This window comes from Miscanthus floridulus, chromosome 2 (assembly GCF_019320115.1).
Source record: "Miscanthus floridulus cultivar M001 chromosome 2, ASM1932011v1, whole genome shotgun sequence".
In the NCBI taxonomy this organism is placed as follows: domain Eukaryota; kingdom Viridiplantae; phylum Streptophyta; class Magnoliopsida; order Poales; family Poaceae; genus Miscanthus; species Miscanthus floridulus.
Window position 1 is genome coordinate 136,881,057 of NC_089581.1, and position 19,637 is coordinate 136,900,693.

The window sequence follows — 19,637 nt, forward strand, 5'->3', positions numbered from 1 at the left end:
ATCAGAGTGCATAATTAGTTTAGTTTTTACCTCAATCCACCCAACACACGTGGATCGAGGTAAATACATGGGCATAAAAACAAGCCCTTAATCTCTCCTAATTTAAGTGAACTGGGTGAATTAAAATGTAGCGAAAGCCCTTGAATGTGCTTGTTTGGTTTCATGTTTGGGATTGAAAATCGATCGTCGACTCACAGGAGAGAAAAAACGTTCGAAGGACACGAGTCGGTTATCATTTTCTTCTTTTCACAAACAATGAAGTCTTAGCTGATGCCGCGCGGCAAAAGTTTGGTTAACCGTCTTTCAAAACATGACAAAAAAAACAGTCTTAGCTGATGAATTATACTGTCCCAAGAAAGCTCACCCTCCAAATTTGTCGGGAGATTCGAGGCTCCAATCCCATTTTGACACGACAAACATGACAGAACCGACCGACCAGTTTTGTTCCAAGTCAAAATTCAGCTAAAACAAGAGCAACTGTAACTGTCAGTGTCCATGTCAAATGACGCACGAACTAGAATATCGTTGACATACGAATCCGCTGACGTGTTCTTACCCTATTTTCTTAGGATTAGGAAATTACGGTGACGTGTCTAAAGCGGAATAAACTAAACGGTGACGTGGTACGACGAGCATGCAAAGATCTCGTATATCCAGCGGTTTGCACTAACATATACTGGAAGTAACTTACGTGTACCTGGAAGATCTCATTTCGAGCTGATAGGTGGGAAGAGAAATGAGAGGGGAACAACTTATCTAAATTGATTCTGCTGAGTAAATAATTTGGCGGACGGTCCGTCAGATCACCGGATAGTCCGATACACCATAAGATTTGGGATTTTGGGTTTGGAGATAAGAGATTGGTATTGGGGCCTTAATACACCGTAGAGAGTTCGTAGAAACCATTCTAGGTCCAGATATCATTTCTCCGGCGATGACCTTGAGGATTTTATTAAGTCAACTATCGACTTGACCAAGATTGACCCTGTTTGACTTGGTTCAATAGAGGGAGACCATGAGAACTGAGAGTTGAATTTGGAGTCCCTGTCCTTTAAGAACAAGATTCAAAGGTTTCCATTGAATCAATAAGGTCGTCCATTGCTAGTGAAGACCTAAGAAAGGTTCGGGGTTTTGTGCCATGGTTGGTGAAGCTCGTGATCTAAACATATTGTGATATGTATCAAAGATGCCGGTCACAGTCTAGGGAGGAACTGGTGAGAGCTTCAGGCTTCAAGGGGTGTTGTTGAAAAGTTTAAATTGGAATGACCATTGGTTGTGACATCCCTCATGGAGCCGATGGATATACATACATGTTCTTATTGAATCAGTATTCCTGTAACTGTTACATAATATAATGAACTAATTGTTAGCGTCCTCTTTTTTTAGGAAGGAATTATCCTGCTTTTATAGAAAGCAAAATGAAGTTTACAAAGTATTAAAAACACACAAACTCCACTGCTGGGGATACCAGCTTACAAACAATGCGCAAGTTCAAGAAGGCTCCAAGATAGAGCGAAGTAGAAACCAACTACACCTAATTGTAGTGCAAAAGATACAACAGGCATGTTGGATTTATTATGGGCTAAGCCCATTTATATATCTAATAAATCAATAACTCTATGGCTTGTAATTGTGGGTATTATTATTTGTACCGGATTGAAAGTTAAAAGAACGTTGACTCAACTTAAATGATTGGAAGAGATCCGTCTAATTTGAGAAGTTGAGAAACGGACAAGGGCGTGCCACACGCGCGTGCGCGCGCCGCCGCCGCCGGCCGGGCTCGGGGCGTGGCGGGCGGGTGTGGTGTGTTATTTTTTTAGCACCCACTAACTCGTCTTGACGCTTGATCTCCCTGAGACTCTCGATCTTCCCGGCGCATGCCTCCGAGGCTTCTCGGTTTCCCTTGTGATTCTTCCATCTCTAGATAAAAAAGAGACTCATTCCAGAAACACGGTTCAGTTGTTCGATAGCTTTCCTCATCTCGTAATTCTGCGTGCACGGAGGAGCGAGAGGGCAGGTGCCTCCGAAGCCCTTGTCGTTCGGGACCTTGCACGGGGGATCGGCAATTAGGTTTTTAGGGAGCGTCTACGCAACTGCCCAAGAGTCTTCGTCTTCTTCCCGATCACCGGCGTCTTCTTCGTCGAGGATTCTTCTCCTACAGCATGTCGACTTCGGAATCACGGATGGGAGGGTATGATCGTTTCATACTATCTCAGTTTGTTCCCTATGTCCAGTATTACCAGTCTGTTTCTGTCAAATATATGCTCCATGTATGTGCTTTATCGTTACAGTCATGTTGTTTCATATGTAGCCTTATGCTTGTTGCAAATCTGAGATGTATATCATTCCAGTTTCTCTCTGTTATGATTTATGAATCAAGTTCACATGTTTCTGTTTTTTATATGTTTCACATGATACATGATCTAGCATGTATTTTCACCATGGAGATAATCGATATCATGATTTCAATGATTAATATTTCTTTATATGTCATCATCATGCTGTTAAATTATGAAATTAAAATGACATGGAAATTACCTATTATTCTAACAATCCAAAAATCTAATTATAGGCATTTTTCTATCAGAGGCTTTGCTGCTGTGTTAAAGTCTGATCCTTTTGATGGTAAAAACTTCTTGGTTTGGAAAGCTAAGATAGAATTGTGGCTCACTGCAATGTCATGTTATCACATCTCTGATGGCAAACCTGCTAACTTGCCTCCTAAGGATGAGGCTAAGTTTAAGGCTGATGACAACCTTTTCCGAGGTGCAGTGATTAGCTCACTTGATCCAAAATTCCAGAAAAGCTATATCATCCTTCCTACAGGGAAAGAGCTGTGGGATGCACTTGTGGGAAAGTTTGGAGTTACCGATGCTGGTAGCGAGCTGTATCTCATGGAGCAGCTGTATGACTACAAAATGGTCGAGAACCGATCTGTAGTGGAACAGGCTCATGATATTCGGGCACTAGCTAAGGAACTTGAGCTCTTTCCATGTGTCTTACCTGACAAGTTTGTGGCTGGCGGTATAATCATCAAGTTACCACCTTCTTGGAAGGACTTTGCTACCTCACTCAAACATAAGAGACAGGAGTTCAATGTTGAAGAGCTCATTGGTACTCTTGATGTTGAGGAGAGAGCAAGAGCAAAAGACAATGAAAAAAGTGTTGAGACCTCTACTGCTAATGTGGTACAGAAGAGAAACTCTGGATTCCGCAAGTATAAAAAGAAGAAAAACCAGAACAAGCAAGAGAACACAACTAAGCCTGTTCAAACAGCACAGTTTAAAAAGAAGAAGAAGAACAAGAGAGATGGAGGCTACTTTGTTTGTGGCAGTGAACAGCGCTGGGCAAGTGAGTGTCCTGAGCGCAAGTTCAAGCAGGAAAAGAAATTAGCAAATGTTGTCACTACTGATACTGGAGAAGAAGCAACTGGGTATGGTAATTCTTTACCATTTATTCTTTCAGTATGTAATTCACCTGAGTGATGGATGGATAGTGGTGCAAATATTCATGTGTGTGCTGATGTTTCTCTGTTTTCTTCCTACCAGGTCAAGAGGTCTAGCGCCTTGTTGATGGGAAATGGGTCGCGTGCTCATATTCTTGGTGTTGGTACGGTCATTCTGAAGTTTACTTCGGGAAAGACGGTGCCATTGAAGAGCGTGCAGCATGTGCCCTCCATCAAGAAGAATCTTGTTAGTGTGTCTATGCTATGTCGAGATGGCTACAAAATTGTTCTAGAGTCGAATAAATGTGTTGTGTCGAAACATGGTTCCTTTGTTGGTAAAGGATATGATTGCGGAGACTTGTTCCGCTTATCATTGCATGATGTGTGTAATAAAATGGTGAATTATGTTAATATTTCTGATGAGTCGGATTTATGGCATTCACGTTTCTGTCATGCAAGTTTTGGCTGTCTTATGTGGTTAGCAAATCTAAATTTAATTCCTAAATTCAATTTGATCAAAAAGTATAAGTGCCATGTATGTGTTGAATCAAAACAACCCCGCAAGCCTCACAAGGCTGCTGAGGCGAGGAATTTAGCACCTCTAGAACTTGTCCATTCTGATTTATGCGAAATGAATGGAATTTTGACTAAAGGCAGTAAAAGATACTTCCTCACGTTTATAGATGACTCCACCAGGTTTTGCTATGTGTATCTCTTAAAAACAAAAGATGAAGCGTTTAATTATTTTAAGACCTATAAAGCTGAAGTTGAGAACCAACTTGAGAGAAAAATAAAGCGGTTAAGGTCCGATCGAGGTGGAGAATATTTCTCTAATGTTTTCGATGAGTTTTGTGTGGAACATGGTATTGTTCATGAGAGGACACCGCCATTCTCACCACAATCCAATGGGATTGCTGAAAGGAAAAACCGCACTCTAACATAGTTAGTGAATGCTAGGGATGAAAACGGATCGGATACGGACGGATATCACCGATATTACATTTGTTTTCATATTTCTGTCCGGATTCGGATTCGAATACGGATAATGTCAACTATGTCGGATAGGATATGATTGGATATCGACATCATAAATATGCGATTTGAGTATTCGGATACGGATACGGTATCGGATGTTGGATATCCGAACTTGGATACGGATAGATCTCAACCCCTCTAAACGAATTCGGTTTCGAATACGGTCGAAAAATATCCGTACCGTTTTCATCCCTAGTGAATGCCATGTTGAGTACAGCGGGATTATCTAAGGAATGGTGGGGTGAGGCGATTTTGACAGCATGTCATGTCCTGAACAGAGTTCCAACAAAGAACAAAGAGATCACACCATTTAAGGAATGGGAAAAGAGAAGATTAAATCTCTCATATTTGCGCACTTGGGGTTGCCTGGCTAAAGTAAACGTGTCAATCAACAAAAAGCGTAAACTTGGGCCTAAAACTATTGATTGTATTTTCCTTGGTTATGCATTTCACAGTGTTGGTTATAGGTTCTTAATTATAAAATCTAAAGTTCCTGATATGTATGTTGATACAATCATGGAATCTAGAGACGCTATATTCTTTGAGAATAAATTTCCAATGAAGAATACACCTAGTGAAACAAGTCATGAGACTATAATTCCCCATGAACACGAACTGTCTATTCCAACAGATCATGCTGAAGATTCTCATGTGCACATCCCTGAGGAGAATGACACTATAGTCACTCGAAAGAGCAAGAGACAGAGGGTTGCAAAATCCTTTGGTGATGACTATTTAGTGTACCTTGTGGAAGACATACCAACCACCATTAGAGAGGCATATTCTTCTCCTGATGCTGACTTGTGGAAGGAAGCAGTAAGGAGTGAGATGGATTCTATTATGTCTAATGGAACTTGGGAGGTCGTTGACCGTCCTTATGGTTGTCAACCTATAGGTTGCAAATGGATTTTAAAGAAAAAGCTTAGGCCTGATGGTACAATTGAGAGGTACAAGGCAAGGCTTGTGGCCAAAGGATACACCCAAAAAGAGGGTGAAGATTTCTTTGACACCTATTCACATGTTGCTCGATTGACTACAATTCGCACCTTAATTGCCGTGGCTGCCTCTTATGGTCTTATCATTCATCAGATGGATGTTAAGACAGCTTTTCTGAATGGAGAGTTAGAAGAGGAGATCTATATGAATCAGCCAGAAGGGTTCATTACGGATGGTCAAGAGAACAAGGTGTGCAGGTTGTTAAAATCATTATATGGCCTAAAACAAGCACCAAAGCAATGGCATGAAAGGTTTGATAATACTTTAACATCTAACGGTTTCTCTGTGAATGAAGCTGACACGTGTGTGTGTGTGTGTGTATTATCGATATGGTGGGGGCGAAGCTGTTATGCTGTGCCTATATGTTGATGACATCCTGATCTTTGAATCAAATCTCAATGTGATTATGGAAGTAAAGAAACTTTTGTCGAGCAATTTTGAAATGAAAGATTTGGGAGAAGCTAATGTTATTTTAAACATCAAGCTTATTAGAGAAGGTGATGGTGGGGTAACTCTGTTACAGTCCCACTATGTGGAAAAGGTATTAAGTCGCTTTGGTTTTAGTGACTGTGATCCTGCTCCCATGCCTTATGATCCTAGCATGCTTTGAGGAAAAATCGAAGAATAGCGAGGGATCAACTGACATACTCCCAGATCATTGGCTCACTCATGTACCTTGCGAGTGCGACAAGACCTGATATCTCATATGCTGTGAGCAAGCTGAGCCGGTTTGTGTCAAACCCAGGAGATAATCATTGGCGTGCTCTTGAGAGAGTGTTGCGTTATCTGAAAGGTACTATAACTTATGGTATTCATTATATTGGACATCCAAAAGTGCTGGAAGGCTATTGTGATGTCAACTGGATTTCCTGATGCTGATGAGCTATATGCCACGAGCGGATATGTGTTTCTGCTTGCAGGTGGCGCTATTTCCTGAATGTCTTGCAAGCAGACTATCTTAACGAAGTCTACAATGGAAGCAGAACTCGCTGCATTGGACACTGCTAGAGCTGAGGCCGAGTGGCTTCGTGATTTCCTGTTGGATTTACCGGTAGTTGAAAAACCGATACCAGCTATTTCAATGAATTGTGACAACCAGACTGTGATTACAAAGGTCAACAGTTCCAGGAATAACATGAAGTCCACAAGGCATATTAAAAGAAGATTAAAGACTGTCAGAAAGTTGAAAACCTCTGGAGTTATAACGTTGGACTATGTCCACACGTCGAATAATCTGGCAGATCAATTCACTAAGGGACTGTCACGAAATGTGATAGAAAGTGCATCGAGAGAGATGGGTATGAGACCCACGTGAAAGTCTACTGTAGTGGTAACCTGCTCTATGTGATCGGAGATCCCATGAAGTAGAGTGGTGAAACAAGCTATAAGTAGATTGAGAGAAAAGTTCCCTATGAACCCATCTCTGATGCATATATTTCTTTCTGTAAGGCAGGATGGTGTTTACCTTAATGTATTTCGAAAGTCTAATAAAGATGAGATATTGTCCTACAGAATATCTTTTGAGAAGTACACCTATATGAGTTAGACTACTGGTCACAGTCTATGGGACCTGGGTTATCCCTAAACACTCATGAAAGGCATAGAAGTGTGACTTATATGCTTCAAACAGCGGGGATGCTTGTTGCAACCTAGTACCAGCAAAGGACTTGAGTGAATCTCACCTCACACAAAAATGTTAATTCAAGGCATAGTCCATTGTTCAGTTGTGACTGAGTGAAACTCTTGTTCTAGGTAGATGTTCAACTTAACAGTCTCCATTGAAACACTGGTATATCAAAGAATTGTGATTCTGGAACTATACAGTTACAAATCCTAGAGTTTGGTGGGGATTGTTGGATTTATTATGGGCTAGGCCCATTTATATATCTAATAAATCAATAACTCTATGGCTTGTAATTGTGGGTATTATTATTTGTACCGGATTGGAAGTTAAAATGACGTTGACTCAACTTAAATGATTGGAAGAGATCCGTCTAATTTGAGAAGTTGAGAAATGGACAAGGGCGTGCCACACGCGCGCGCGCGCCGCTGCCGCCGCCGGCCGGGCTGGGCTCGGGCGTGGCGAGGCGAGGCGAGGCAGGCGGGCGGGCGTGGTTGAAACACGGTTCAGTTGTTCGATAGCTTTCCTCATCTCGTAATTCTGCGCGCACGGAGGAGCGAGAGGGCAGGTGCCTCCGAAGCCCTTATCGTTCGGGACCTTGCACGGGGGATCGGCAATTAGGTTTTTGGGGAGCGTCTACGCGACTGCCCAAGAGTCTTCGTCTTCTTCCCGATCACCGGCGTCTTCTTCGTCGAGGATTCTTCTCCTACAGCATGTCGACTTCGGAATCACGGACGGGAGGGTATGATCGTTTCATCCTATCTCAGTTTGTTCCCTATGTCCAGTATTACCAGTCTGTTTCTGTCAAATATATGCTCCATGTATGTGCTTTATCGTTACAGTCATGTTGCTTCATATGTAGCATTATGCTTGTTGCAAATCTGAGATGTATATTATGCCAGTTTCTCTCTGTTATGATTTATGAATCAAGTTCACATGTTTCTGTTTTTATATGTTTCACATGATACATGATCTAGCATGTATTTTCACCATGGAGATAATCGATATCATGATTTCAATGATTAATATTTCTTTATATGTCATCATCATGCTGTTAAATTATGGAATTAAAATGACATGGAAATTGTCTATTATTCTAACATTGACATCGGCCCTTCCACTTCCATCTCTTCAGTTTGCATCCAGATGGTTTCCAGCTAAATTTTCATCGACTTAATCTTGTGATCCAAGTATCTAACATCGCCCCACTTCAACAGAATCCACCATTTCTGAATGAAAGAAAAACAATTATAGAAAACTTCAATAGATGACCTTGAAACTTCTTGTCTGTCCGTATTTTGTCCCGAACATTCCACAAACTTCACAAGATAATTGACAACAAAGGATTTTATATGATAGTCTCTGCTCTGTTGAGGTATTCCCTGCTCAAACACCTCCTGCAAACTACCAGGGCACTTATCCCATCCCAAGGCCTCCTTAAAGCATGAAAAAGAATTGTCTTAGCTATTAGGCAACTGAAAAGAATATTACTGTTGTTTCCTTCACCCCACACAAACACAATTTTTTTGCCCCCCTTCCAGTGTCTTTTCTTTAAATTCACACCGGTTTATAATCTATCTTAAATTGCCAGCGAACCACATGAAGACTCTCACCTTCATGAGAGTCTTGTTTTCCATAATTTCATCATTCTCTTGTTAGAAATTCCTCGGTAAGTTAGATTTCTATGCACAGATCAGCTGGTGGAATATTGTCTCGATTTTTACATAATCCAATCATATGTATTGAGCAAAGGATTTGTTTTTTTTTTTTAAAGTATTTACTCGTCAACAGGTTGACACACATATGCTCTTTATTTCTTTTCTCTAAAAAAAATGATGGTTGGCGCGATACGGCGGATTTCACCGCGTTCCAAGTAAACAGGTCATCCTGGACAATGCACAAACTACAAACAAAGTGGACACAAAGGATTGCACCGTCGGATCAACCAGATAAAAAAAACCTACTACCCTTGTCTGGTTAAGAATGCAATTCTAGGTCTTTTTTGGTTTTCGTGTCCAAAGTTTGATCGAATATATAGGTAAAAATATTAATATTTGTGACACTAAATAAATATATTATGAAAATATATCTCATGACAAATCTAATAATTCTAATTTTATGTCATAACTATTTATATTTTTTATATATATAATTGATTAAACTTGACAAACTAAAATACTATACTGTTATAGAATTACATTCTTTTGCGGACGCGGACGGAGGGAGAGTAGCAGTCACTCCTCTCTGTAATCTGCACGCTTCTCATGATCTGACTTTCCGTAACCTCCCGACGGATGGCCAGGGCATTTTACTTTTAAGTTGCTAAGGGGGGAATAGGGGATTACTCTATGCTATAGCAGAGCCAACAAGGTTAGTTCATGGAAACTGCAAAGCTCGTATAGTCCTGAGGTAAACCGTTGCGACAGCTCTGGTAAATTGGGGGGGAGAAATCAGGGCTCCAAGCCTTCTCGTTTCACTCGAGACTTGACGTCTGTCTTGAGACGCGAATACAGTAGTAACTGGGGCTAGGGTCGCTGTACGTGTGAATCGCCGGCTCCGGCGCGTCCCGAGGACGAGGAGAACACGGCGGAGGCGGAGAGCCGGAGACAGGCAGCGGCACCGGCACCACCTGCTGCAGTACTGCTGCTGTTTCTTACAGCAGGCAGCGTCGCTGGTGTGGATACACGGACTGACGCCTGACGGACACGGTTGCCAGCCAAAGCCACTGACCGCGGCGGCCGGGCAGCCTAGCGACACCGCGATCCCGATTTCCGAGTGACACCAATCTGACATCCCATCCCCGGCAACACGTGGAACCGCCACAAAACTAATCGCCTTTTTTGTTTTGTTTATTAGGGCACAACAAGACTAATCACCTGTGGCCCGGCCCCTGTTGGGTTTGGGTTCATCTTCTTCTTCTCGCCCGGCCAGAAAAAGTCCACACCGCCAGCGACCCTCCCCCAGGCCCCAGCTCATCAGCTGCTCAGCTGCTCCCCCTCTGTCTATATATTGGCCTTGTCTCACACTAATCCTCAGCCACCACCACCAGTGCTCAGCAGCCAGCCCTCTGTTCTGTTTGACAAGAAGGAGAAGGAAGAAGGAACCAACAAGGCCGGAGGGGAAGACGAACCCAGCTCCAGCCAACAACCACCCCGTACGTACATTGTGACAGGTGAGAGAGCTTGGGAGGCTGCTCTGCTCCTTTCTTGCCTCTTGCATTTTCTTCTCTCGCTCGCGCTCCAATCTTCTTGCGGTTTACTAGTACGAGTACTAGCTGTTGCTGTCTTCTCTGCCTCGCGACATTTCCTGGCATTTCAATCGGTTGCTGCACGCGGTCTCTTGCAGTCGCTACAACAAGGAAGGGAAACAAGGCCGCCGCGTCGCCATGGGAGTCCTCTTCTCGTGCCCCGCCGACGACTACGACCCGCTGGACCTGCAGGAGGAAGCGCCGGCGCCGGCGACGTCCTCCACCGCGGGCGCAGGGGAGCCAGCGCCGGCCATCCTCAGGGCGTCGCTGGGCTCCGGCAAGCTGCGCATCGAGGGGTCGCTGAGCTTCAAGCGCGCGCAGGCCGCGCTGCTGCAGGTGGAAACCGAGATCTCCATCCGGACCGCCGACGCCGCCGCCATGCTCGCGCCGGGGCCCCTGCTGCCCAGGGCGAGGTTCGCCGAGCCGGCGGCCGCGGACAGCCCCAAGCACGAGGCGGCGGCGCTGAGGCTGCAGAAGGTGTACAAGAGCTTCCGCACGCGCCGCCAGCTCGCCGACTGCGCCGTGCTCGTGGAGCAGAGCTGGTGGAAGCTGCTGGACTTCGCGCTGCTCAAGCGCAGCTCCGTCTCCTTCTTCGACATCGAGAAGCAGGAGACCGCCATGTCCAAGTGGTCAAGGGCGAGGACGCGGGTCGCCAAGGTCGGGAAGGGGTTGCTCAAGGACGAGAACGCTCAGAAGCTTGCGTTGCAGCACTGGCTCGAAGCGGTGAGCATCTCAGTCTGCGAATCTAAACAGTCTTGTACTAGTTTCTACTCATATTTTTGCAGCCAATAATATATATGCAGTACTAACTTTTCATCAAACTGAAAATTGTTTTATGATGAACAGATTGACCCTCGGCACCGGTACGGCCATAATCTTCACTACTACTATGATTGCTGGCTCCACTCCGAAAGCAAGCAACCTTTCTTCTACTGGTAAGTACTAACTCTGATTTCACAGTTTCAGCCGCTGGCTGCAATGACAACTTAAGCTGATGATCTTGATTTGGCGATGCAGGCTTGATGTCGGAGAAGGCAGGGAGATCAATCTTGAAGGCAAGTGCTCAAGATCAAAGCTTCTGAGCCAGTGCATCAAGTACCTTGGACCAGTAAGTATTCAGTATTCACAGAACAGAGAGATTGACTGAGGAAAGTGAAGAAAAAAAACTACGATGGCTAATGTACCATGCTTATATTTGCGCAGAAAGAAAGAGAGGACTATGAAGTCGTAATCGAGGACGGCAAGTTCTTGTACAAGAAAAGTGGGCAAATCCTTGACACTTCTTGCGGACCGCGAGACGCAAAGTGGATCTTTGTTCTTAGCACGTCTAAGAACTTGTACGTTGGCCAGGTAAATATTTTGATGCCGTCGCATTGGAAAAGTTTCACTCAAGCCTAGAATTATCTGTTCATCGTGTAACATTGTCCTGTAACTTCAAACCAAATGCAGAAGAAAAAGGGAACATTTCAACACTCTAGCTTCCTTGCTGGAGGGGCCACTTCTGCTGCTGGGCGATTGGTTGTTGAGGACGGAACTTTGAAGGTACCTATCAATCTACTATCATTCTACCATGAGCAGATTTTCAGTTGCACTTTTTCAGTTACCACTTTGTTAGATATCATGCTGAGGCAAATCTGCTATGTTTGTGTGACAGGCTATTTGGCCTCACAGCGGACACTACCGGCCGACAGAGGAGAACTTCCAAGAGTTTAAGAGCTTCCTCAAGGACAACTTGGTTGATCTAACCGATGTTAAGGTTGGCGCATGGCAACCCTGATCATTCAGAAAGCTAACTGAACATCTCTATAGTTGACGTGAGGTTAATTCTTTTCTGTGAACTCGCTTGCTGCAGATGAGCCCAGATGAGGAGGATGAGTTCTGGGGCAGTCTCAGGAGAATCACTTCAGAGAGCGAGAAAACGCAAGACCAAACAACGGCTGCGCCTGAAGAAACCGGTCCTGAAGCTGCTGGCAGTGGCAGTACAGATACCCGGAGACGCGAAGAAGAAACTGCAACGGCACGGCCAGAACCATCAGAAGACGTCGATCAGGAGGCGGCCGAAGAGCAGCAGGCGCCAGTGCCGCGGGAGAAGATCCTGCAGCGGATCAACTCCAAGAAGGAGATGAAGTCGTACCAGCTGGGCAAGCAGCTGTCGTTCAAGTGGACCACGGGGGCGGGGCCCCGGATCGGGTGCGTCCGCGACTACCCGTCGGAGCTCCAGCTGCAGGCGCTGGAGCAGGTGAACCTCTCGCCGAGGTGCCATGCCGCCGCCGCCGCCGCCGCCTCCCGGTTCGCCTCGCCGCTTAGGCGAAGCTTCAACCAGCCAGCGTCAGCGAGGGGGTGCGAGGCGTCCACGCCGAGGGAGGCGTTCCGGTCGCCTCTGCAGCACGGTGCACTTGCAGTTGCAGTGCCAGGCGCAGCTGACTGACGAGCGCAGTTGCAGGCTTGCAGTCGCAGCTGAAAATTTTCTTGAAGAATCCTCGGACAATTCGATGAATGAAGATGTGAAAAGTTTTGAAGAATCCTTAGACAATTCAATGGACGATGAAGGTGTGTATAATAGGTAGGCAGGGGCCAGGGAAAATAATGGAACATACTGCTTGAGTAGTAGATGTCATAGGGCAGGTAGTAGTGTACACTATACAGTATACATATACTAATACACATTGTTTACTGAAGGATGTGATACAGGTAGTTAACCACAAGGTTTTATACAAATTCTTTCATTCCTTACATGTATTAAAAAAAAACTGTACTGAAGCAAGCATGGTTTGACATGTATTGCGTGGAATTGTATCTATCATATCAGAAAACTCTGACCTGGAAAGAAATGTCTCTACGCAGCTCGTGTCAAACGGACCTCTCAAACTACTGAACCATACAGTTGCGGCTGAATTGTTTAAACTTTTACTCAAGCATGGTTTCGCTTGTGTTTCATTGACAGTTGAAGTATAAAGTACCCGAAAGAGTTTTATAAGGACAATCTCATCAGACGGACTAACAAATGCAGACAGTCTCATCAGACGGTTGTGAATTACTTGTTTCGCCCGACGAAGCACTTGCTTTTGTTGTTTTGTTCCAGCTGCAAGCAGTGATCAAAGGGAAGATTACTGTAGTGCAGTTCATTAGTTTTTTTCCCCCCGAGGGAAAGTGCAGTTCATTAGTTGCTGAACTGAAAAACAACAAAACTTCTATTGGATTGTTGGGCTCCTCAAAATGGAGAAAGATCCCAACAAAAATAAGCGTATGCTGCTTGATGCAGCAGGGGCAACGGTATTCTTTAGATGGGCCGACACAAAACTTACATTGAATTGTTGGGCAAGGGAGAAAGAATCCTCAAAAAATAAAGTTCATATTACCTCCATAAACTTTTGCGAAAGTCTCATTTTTCTTCCTGAACTCTAAAACCGGATAAACCACGTCCCTGAACTTTTAAAACTAATTTTACCTCGGTTTTCAAAGACAGTTTTGTCTTTTTCTTTTTATTTATTTCGGATGAATCTTTGAAAAATCATAGTAAATCACAGAAAAATTATAAAATAAAAAATCTAATTTTATTGGACTCCACGTGAGTAGATCTACACAGTGAACATATAATGTGATATGCTTTAGTACAAATATTTGTTGTAGATTTAGATCTATGATTTTCTATAATTAATTCATAACTGCAGTTTTTATAGTCCAATTGTGGTAAACTTATTGGATCATGTATAACTTAGTTATAGATTTATTTAGATGTATGCTTATTAAAAGTATTTATAAATTTAAAACTAAGTTATACATGATTCAATGAGTATAAATCTTTTACTATAGTTCAAACAAACAATAATTATCCCACCACACAAAAGCATAGATCTATTAAAGTATATCGTATTATATATTTACTATATAAATCTACTCACGAAGAGCTCCACAAAATTAAATTTTCTATTTTATAATTTTCCTACAAATAAATATTAAAAAAACAAAAGTCTATAAAAACCGCTTAATACCGGCGGTCAGAGAGGTAGAGATAAAACGAGAAAAGTGGTTTAGCCGGTTTTAGATTTAACTTTCACAAAAGTTCAGATTTGATGGGCTGACTTTATTTGTCTAAATGGGCTGACACATAAATTTATATTGAATTGTTGGGCTCCTCCTCACAAAGAGAAAGAATCCTCCAAAAATAGGCGTATGCTGCTTATTTCAGCGGACACACGGTATTCTTTAGTAAAAGGCGAAAGAATAGTTCGCTCTGTGCCCACTGCGCAGCTGCCTGCTTCTCCCGTGCAGCTCCTGGCCCTCTTAAACAGCAGCGCTCCCTGCTGCCACTGGCTTCAGCAAGCGGTTTGGGACTAAAGGCGCAAGCGCCGGCCGTGCCGCCAGTCCGCCACCTACGCCGTGATTTCCATTTCCTGCAGGCCAGAGCCAGACGCACTGATGATGGACACTGGCCCAGAGGACTGCGCGGCCTAGGCAGCCGCTTACTGTCCAGCCCAAATGCTGTAAAGCTCCACGGCCGTGTGCTCCCCATCTCGCTCGCCTGCATTTTTTCATGCAAAACAAAACGGTTCAACGAATTGGGGAAAGTTGTATTCTGCGTAGACGCACCGATTCAAGATCCCAAATATGAAATACCAAACATCGCTGAACGGGCCTCATGAGATTCCTGTTCAAAATTAGATCATATGCTAACTATATCAGCAGTTACGTTATTATTATATATACAAATGTATTATTCCAATGTATGCTTCAACAAACATGAAGCTCCAGTGTAAGCTTGAGACCAAGGGCAAGGTCGATCAATATGCTTGGAATGTCCGCCCGCTGTGGTAGCTCGTTGCAAGGCGGTGCTTCTCACTCTACAGAATCTCAATGTCTCAATCACTAACAACATAATGGTCACAGAAACATCGCTGAGGGCAGCAACGCTCGGTCAGTAACTCAGTATTCATGCACCTTCAGATTCAATATGGCCGTGTGCAGGCAAAGCACACGAATTGAATCAAGAAAACCACGTCAGCTGGGTGTGTATTATTTAACCTCCTCTTCTAACCTATAGCTACCTACCTGGCGTAACCCTGCACCTACTGACCTGCCCGCCATGCACCTACTGACCTGCCTGCCTCCTTCCAAGCAACCTCCCGGTCAACAGAACGCACCATCATACAACATCTAGTTCTATGGAACGAGCATGGGCACGCTCCTGACGATGACTCATACGTGCCCCTGAGCCATTTGGGCCATGATCTTCTTCCTTGCTGATACCGTCCGAACTTTGTATGTCATTCAGAGCTCTCTTGGCGTACACCGTGAAGGCGACTGTGAGGACGATAGCGATGACGAAGGAAATGGCGTTGTATGCTATTTCCACCGGTGTCATTTTATAGTTGCCGTACTTCATGTCAGCCAATGTACGTATTAAACGCCCACTGCACCAAACACATAGCGAAATAAGCAAATCACAAAGTACCTATTAAGATAAAGCATATGAGCGCATTCAGTAACTTAAGAAGTAAGTATGTTGGGTAAGCTGTCGAATTTACTAGCAACCAAAAAAACTACATAAAACTTTTCAAATAAACTAACTTCTACATGGTCAGATTATAGCTTATAAGAAGAGTACAGCAAGATGTCCTTCAACTGGTGAACTCGTATAAGAAAAAATGATTAACTAGATTCATGGTCAGAAACTCAGCATGCTAGTTTTTGAGTATGTGAATCATGTGCAAAGAATTACAGCACACAAGTAGAGGTTAGAGATTTAGATGGTGGATGAACAAACCATGCTAAGTTGAATGGATCAATAATCTGCAATGTGATAGAGATCATATCTAACCTGTAGATATAGATGAAGGCCTCAGGTACCATTCCAGCAACAGAACCACACAGATAAGGGTTGAACTTAATTTCTGTCACAGTCACGGCATAATTAAAAATTGTATATGGGAATGGCGAGATTCTGAAAAGTGCAACAACCCGAAACTGCTGGAACCAATTCCCTTCACCCGCAAGTTTTATTAATGCTATCTGCTGAGGCCATTTTGTTAACCATACCTGCATTTTTTAAATAAAAAAAAAGGAAGTAGAGAAAAAAAAACGAATTAGGGAATAATCCTGTCATAGAAAAGATCTACCTCTTAAATTACAAATCACACATAAGGCTGAGAAATTTTACATGCAGACGTTCACGGAATAATGAGCCAATCCAATACGGTACCACCATGCCAATAGTAGTCCCGACCATTATAATCAAGAAACCCCAACCATATCCAAAGATCATTCCTGCTAACCACATAGAAGGTCCAGAAGGGACTAGAATAACTGGAAAGAGAGCCAAAGATGCAACGAGAACAACAGCTAATACTGGACGCCCAAAAGCACTTGCTTCCCATTGCATGATTGGCAAGAGAACCTACAGCAAATAGACAAAGTACATTATGTGTCAACATTGGAGAAATGCTGAGAGCAAGCATGGAACAGACACAAATAGCATGAAGAAGAATGGCACAATTGATACATAGACCAAAAATTACATTTCACTTAAACTACAACATATCAACTGCTTGTTACAAAATGATAAGAGTGTGCTAGGATGTTTGCCAATTAAAAGTACAACATATCCACTGCTTTTTAAGAGAAAAATAACAAGTTCTGTATGATACAATGAGACATGGACCTTGGTACCATGTGTTTGTTACTGAGTGACAATTTCTGAACTACAAGCTTTAGGGCATATATATACATCTAAAATCTAATTGTTTTTAATTCAAAATAGTAAAGACATCTTGCATATTGTTTATCATGATAGTTTGAAGTAACTAGCAAGCATAAGAAACATATATTCTTGTAGATTTGATCCCCAGGGACCAGATCAATCAAATAAGCCATCAGACAAAAAAGTTGTAACTATCCTTTAAGAGCTTTCCAAGTAGCATATTTCAGTTTAAAACCTAATTGTTGTTGTCCTAGCATTACCCAAAGAATCTGATTCATCTACGCAGATGACAAGACCTTTCAGGTTACAGAAAAGAATGCCTGCAAAAGTGGTGAGAAAGAGTACCAGTGTTTACCTTCTCGAAGGCAAAGGGGACTCCCCATTTCACGAAGACATAACCCACTAATATAAGAAGGAAGCAGCCAAGCAGAACTTTCATCCACCAAATGTAAGATCTTGACTTTGGTTGCTCAGATAAAATTGCCGTGCCAACATCAGATGTTGCATGTTGAGCCCGTGTAACCAGCCTCGCATATTCGTCATCCTTTGTGCTCTGCTCAGAATGGTCAACTGTTGTGCATGACGCCCCAGCTGAAGACCTTGGCATGTCTGCCACTGCCTCTTCGCCTCTATTTATCAACGAAAGGCAACATTATGAAAATTAATTATTAACATGTCAATGTAAGGCTGTGGCATACTTGTAGCATGTATCCAAGAAGGGAAACTAAGGAACCTCATATGGCTCATGTGTTACTGTAATGACTAATGAGATCTCATTTTGCAATATATACAATACCAGGGTATTACGCATGCACAATAGAATCCCTGGCCCCGGAATGAGGGGAACATAGGTTCTAGATTGCAGTCTCTATGGAAGTTGAAGTGCTGGTACTCTCTGGCTAAAATTAGTAGCACAACAAGACCTGCATTTCCTGTCCTCTTTATTTCAAAGTCATATTTGACGACCCTAGTGAAACAAAGTCGAATTACCCGCACAAAAGTTTCCATTTTGTCTTCTTTATTTGACGTAATATTCCAACTATATCAGTGCAAACATTACGTCTAGCAAGATTGTCAAAGGCATCCACTTGCACTTGTCCATCGGTTCATGTTCATCCACATCCACCACACTAGTCTCTGAAACCACCCACCGGATGGTGCAGTGCAACGGCCAGTGGTTCAATCGAGATAATTAGGAAAGAGACTAAGAAATTGGATATGATTGTAGTAACTTAGAAGTTGGAACATCGTTAACTAGTGTAATAATTATGTTCCCCAATTCGACCAAGCTTAAGACCGGACAGTACGTTTTAAATAGGATAAGATCCACGCGTGGCGTGCACCCGTGGTGACCACACGGCGACGCGTGGCGTTCGGCAGCTACGGTGGCTGTTCGGCGGCGGCCGCCGTTGCTCCGAAGGCAGCACCTACCGCCATTCTTGGAAACTTAAACGCACCGAACAAGCCAAAAGTGGGGGCCACGGCACATTCCCGACCAAGCGGAAGGGAGCAAGAAGAGCATCTTCCTCCCTGAACGCAATCTGCAGCTGGCGATACTAACTACACCGGGCTTTGGGACGGATGAATGAAACCTCCTAAACAAGCGAAATCCACCTGTGCCTGCGGGCGGCGGCTACACTACGCGTCATAAACAACACTCAAAATCAACAGAAATACCGACCAGATTCTCTCAAGCCTACCGGCTACCGCTGAAGCAAAATCTCCAGGGGGGGGAGAGAAAAGGAAGAGAAGAGGTAATCTGAACTCTGAAGTTGATGAAGAAACGGCAGCAGCCCCGCTGCGCGTGTACCTGGCCATCTCCCCCGCCTCGATGCTGAGCGGGAGGACGCGCGCCATGGAGGAGGAGGGATCGGCCGGGAGGAGAGCCCACGGCCGGAGATCAAAGCATTTGGAGCGACTCGGCTCCTTGGTCTCCGGTTCCCTTGTTTCTGGAAGCTTGCCGCGGTGGGAGGAGACGGAGAAGAAAAGCGCGAGCGCACAGGCGCACACGGAACCAGAAAAAGGTCGTACGCTGCTGGCCTGCAGCTGCTGCTGCGCCTGCGCGTAGTGGGGAGGGGAGGGAGGGGGAGGACTGACCGAACCAGCCCCCGCGTTAATTGTACCCCGGGGGCTTCCTGCGACTCGTCGGACGGAACTGCCCCTGCCCGCGTCCGCAGCGGATGAGAATATTCGCCGGCGCGCGGGAGTCAATGACGCGCGGGGGGCGGGGGGCGCGGGGCGCGGGTCGGAGGTCTCTCGGTGGCGCTGTTGCTTTGCTCTGCCGGGTGCTGGTGGCTGGTGGCAGCAGCGGCAGCGGCGGACGGGACGGGGGTAGTGGGATTCGAATCCGTCGAATGTCGCGAGAGGCTTGCGAGTTGCGACTTTGCGAGGCAAAGGGGAGGAGACGCGTGGATTCCAAAGCTCGTCTACCCGCCTGACGCTGCCATGTGGGCCCGCCGGCCCGGTTAGATGCAGCGAGCGCCACCGGCCCACCGCAGCCGCCAGAGCCCGGCCAGGAGGAGACAACAGCAGGCACTCCTGCTTTGGTGGGTGGTAGCGGTAGCGGTAGCGGTAGCGGTAGCGGTAGCGGTACTAC

The 19,637-nt window shown here is 44.5% G+C and overlaps 2 protein-coding genes and 1 non-coding gene across 6 annotated transcripts; 1 reads left to right on the forward strand and 2 right to left on the reverse strand.

Annotated features, from left to right (window-relative positions):
- Window positions 1-10,048: 10,048 nt before the first annotated feature.
- On the forward strand, window positions 10,049-13,124 carry LOC136539798 (IQ domain-containing protein IQM2-like). Its single transcript, XM_066531777.1, has 8 exons — window positions 10,049-10,269; window positions 10,443-11,067; window positions 11,191-11,279; window positions 11,362-11,452; window positions 11,548-11,694; window positions 11,794-11,886; window positions 11,999-12,100; window positions 12,197-13,124. The coding sequence occupies exons 2-8, from the start codon at window positions 10,483-10,485 to the stop codon at window positions 12,770-12,772; spliced, it is 1,683 nt and encodes a 560-aa protein (XP_066387874.1). The 5' UTR covers window positions 10,049-10,269; window positions 10,443-10,482; the 3' UTR covers window positions 12,773-13,124.
- A 1,353-nt stretch (window positions 13,125-14,477) lies between these two features.
- LOC136541108 (U5 spliceosomal RNA) lies at window positions 14,478-14,597 on the reverse strand. The gene has a single exon (XR_010780206.1). It is a non-coding gene; the product is annotated as a U5 spliceosomal RNA (small nuclear RNA).
- A 593-nt stretch (window positions 14,598-15,190) lies between these two features.
- LOC136539799 (uncharacterized) lies at window positions 15,191-19,552 on the reverse strand. Of its 4 annotated transcripts, none has more exons than XM_066531781.1 (5): window positions 19,139-19,552; window positions 17,397-17,670; window positions 16,502-16,738; window positions 16,163-16,380; window positions 15,191-15,755 (listed from the first exon to the last, which is right to left on the reverse strand). In XM_066531781.1, the coding sequence occupies exons 2-5, from the start codon at window positions 17,646-17,648 to the stop codon at window positions 15,488-15,490; spliced, it is 975 nt and encodes a 324-aa protein (XP_066387878.1). In that variant the 5' UTR covers window positions 17,649-17,670; window positions 19,139-19,552; the 3' UTR covers window positions 15,191-15,487. The 4 variants fall into 4 exon arrangements, with proteins under 4 accessions (XP_066387878.1, XP_066387877.1, XP_066387876.1 ...); XM_066531780.1 differs by lacking the exon at window positions 19,139-19,552 and adding an exon at window positions 18,852-19,121; XM_066531779.1 differs by lacking the exon at window positions 19,139-19,552 and adding an exon at window positions 18,807-19,121.
- Between the last annotated feature and the right edge of the window lie 85 nt (window positions 19,553-19,637).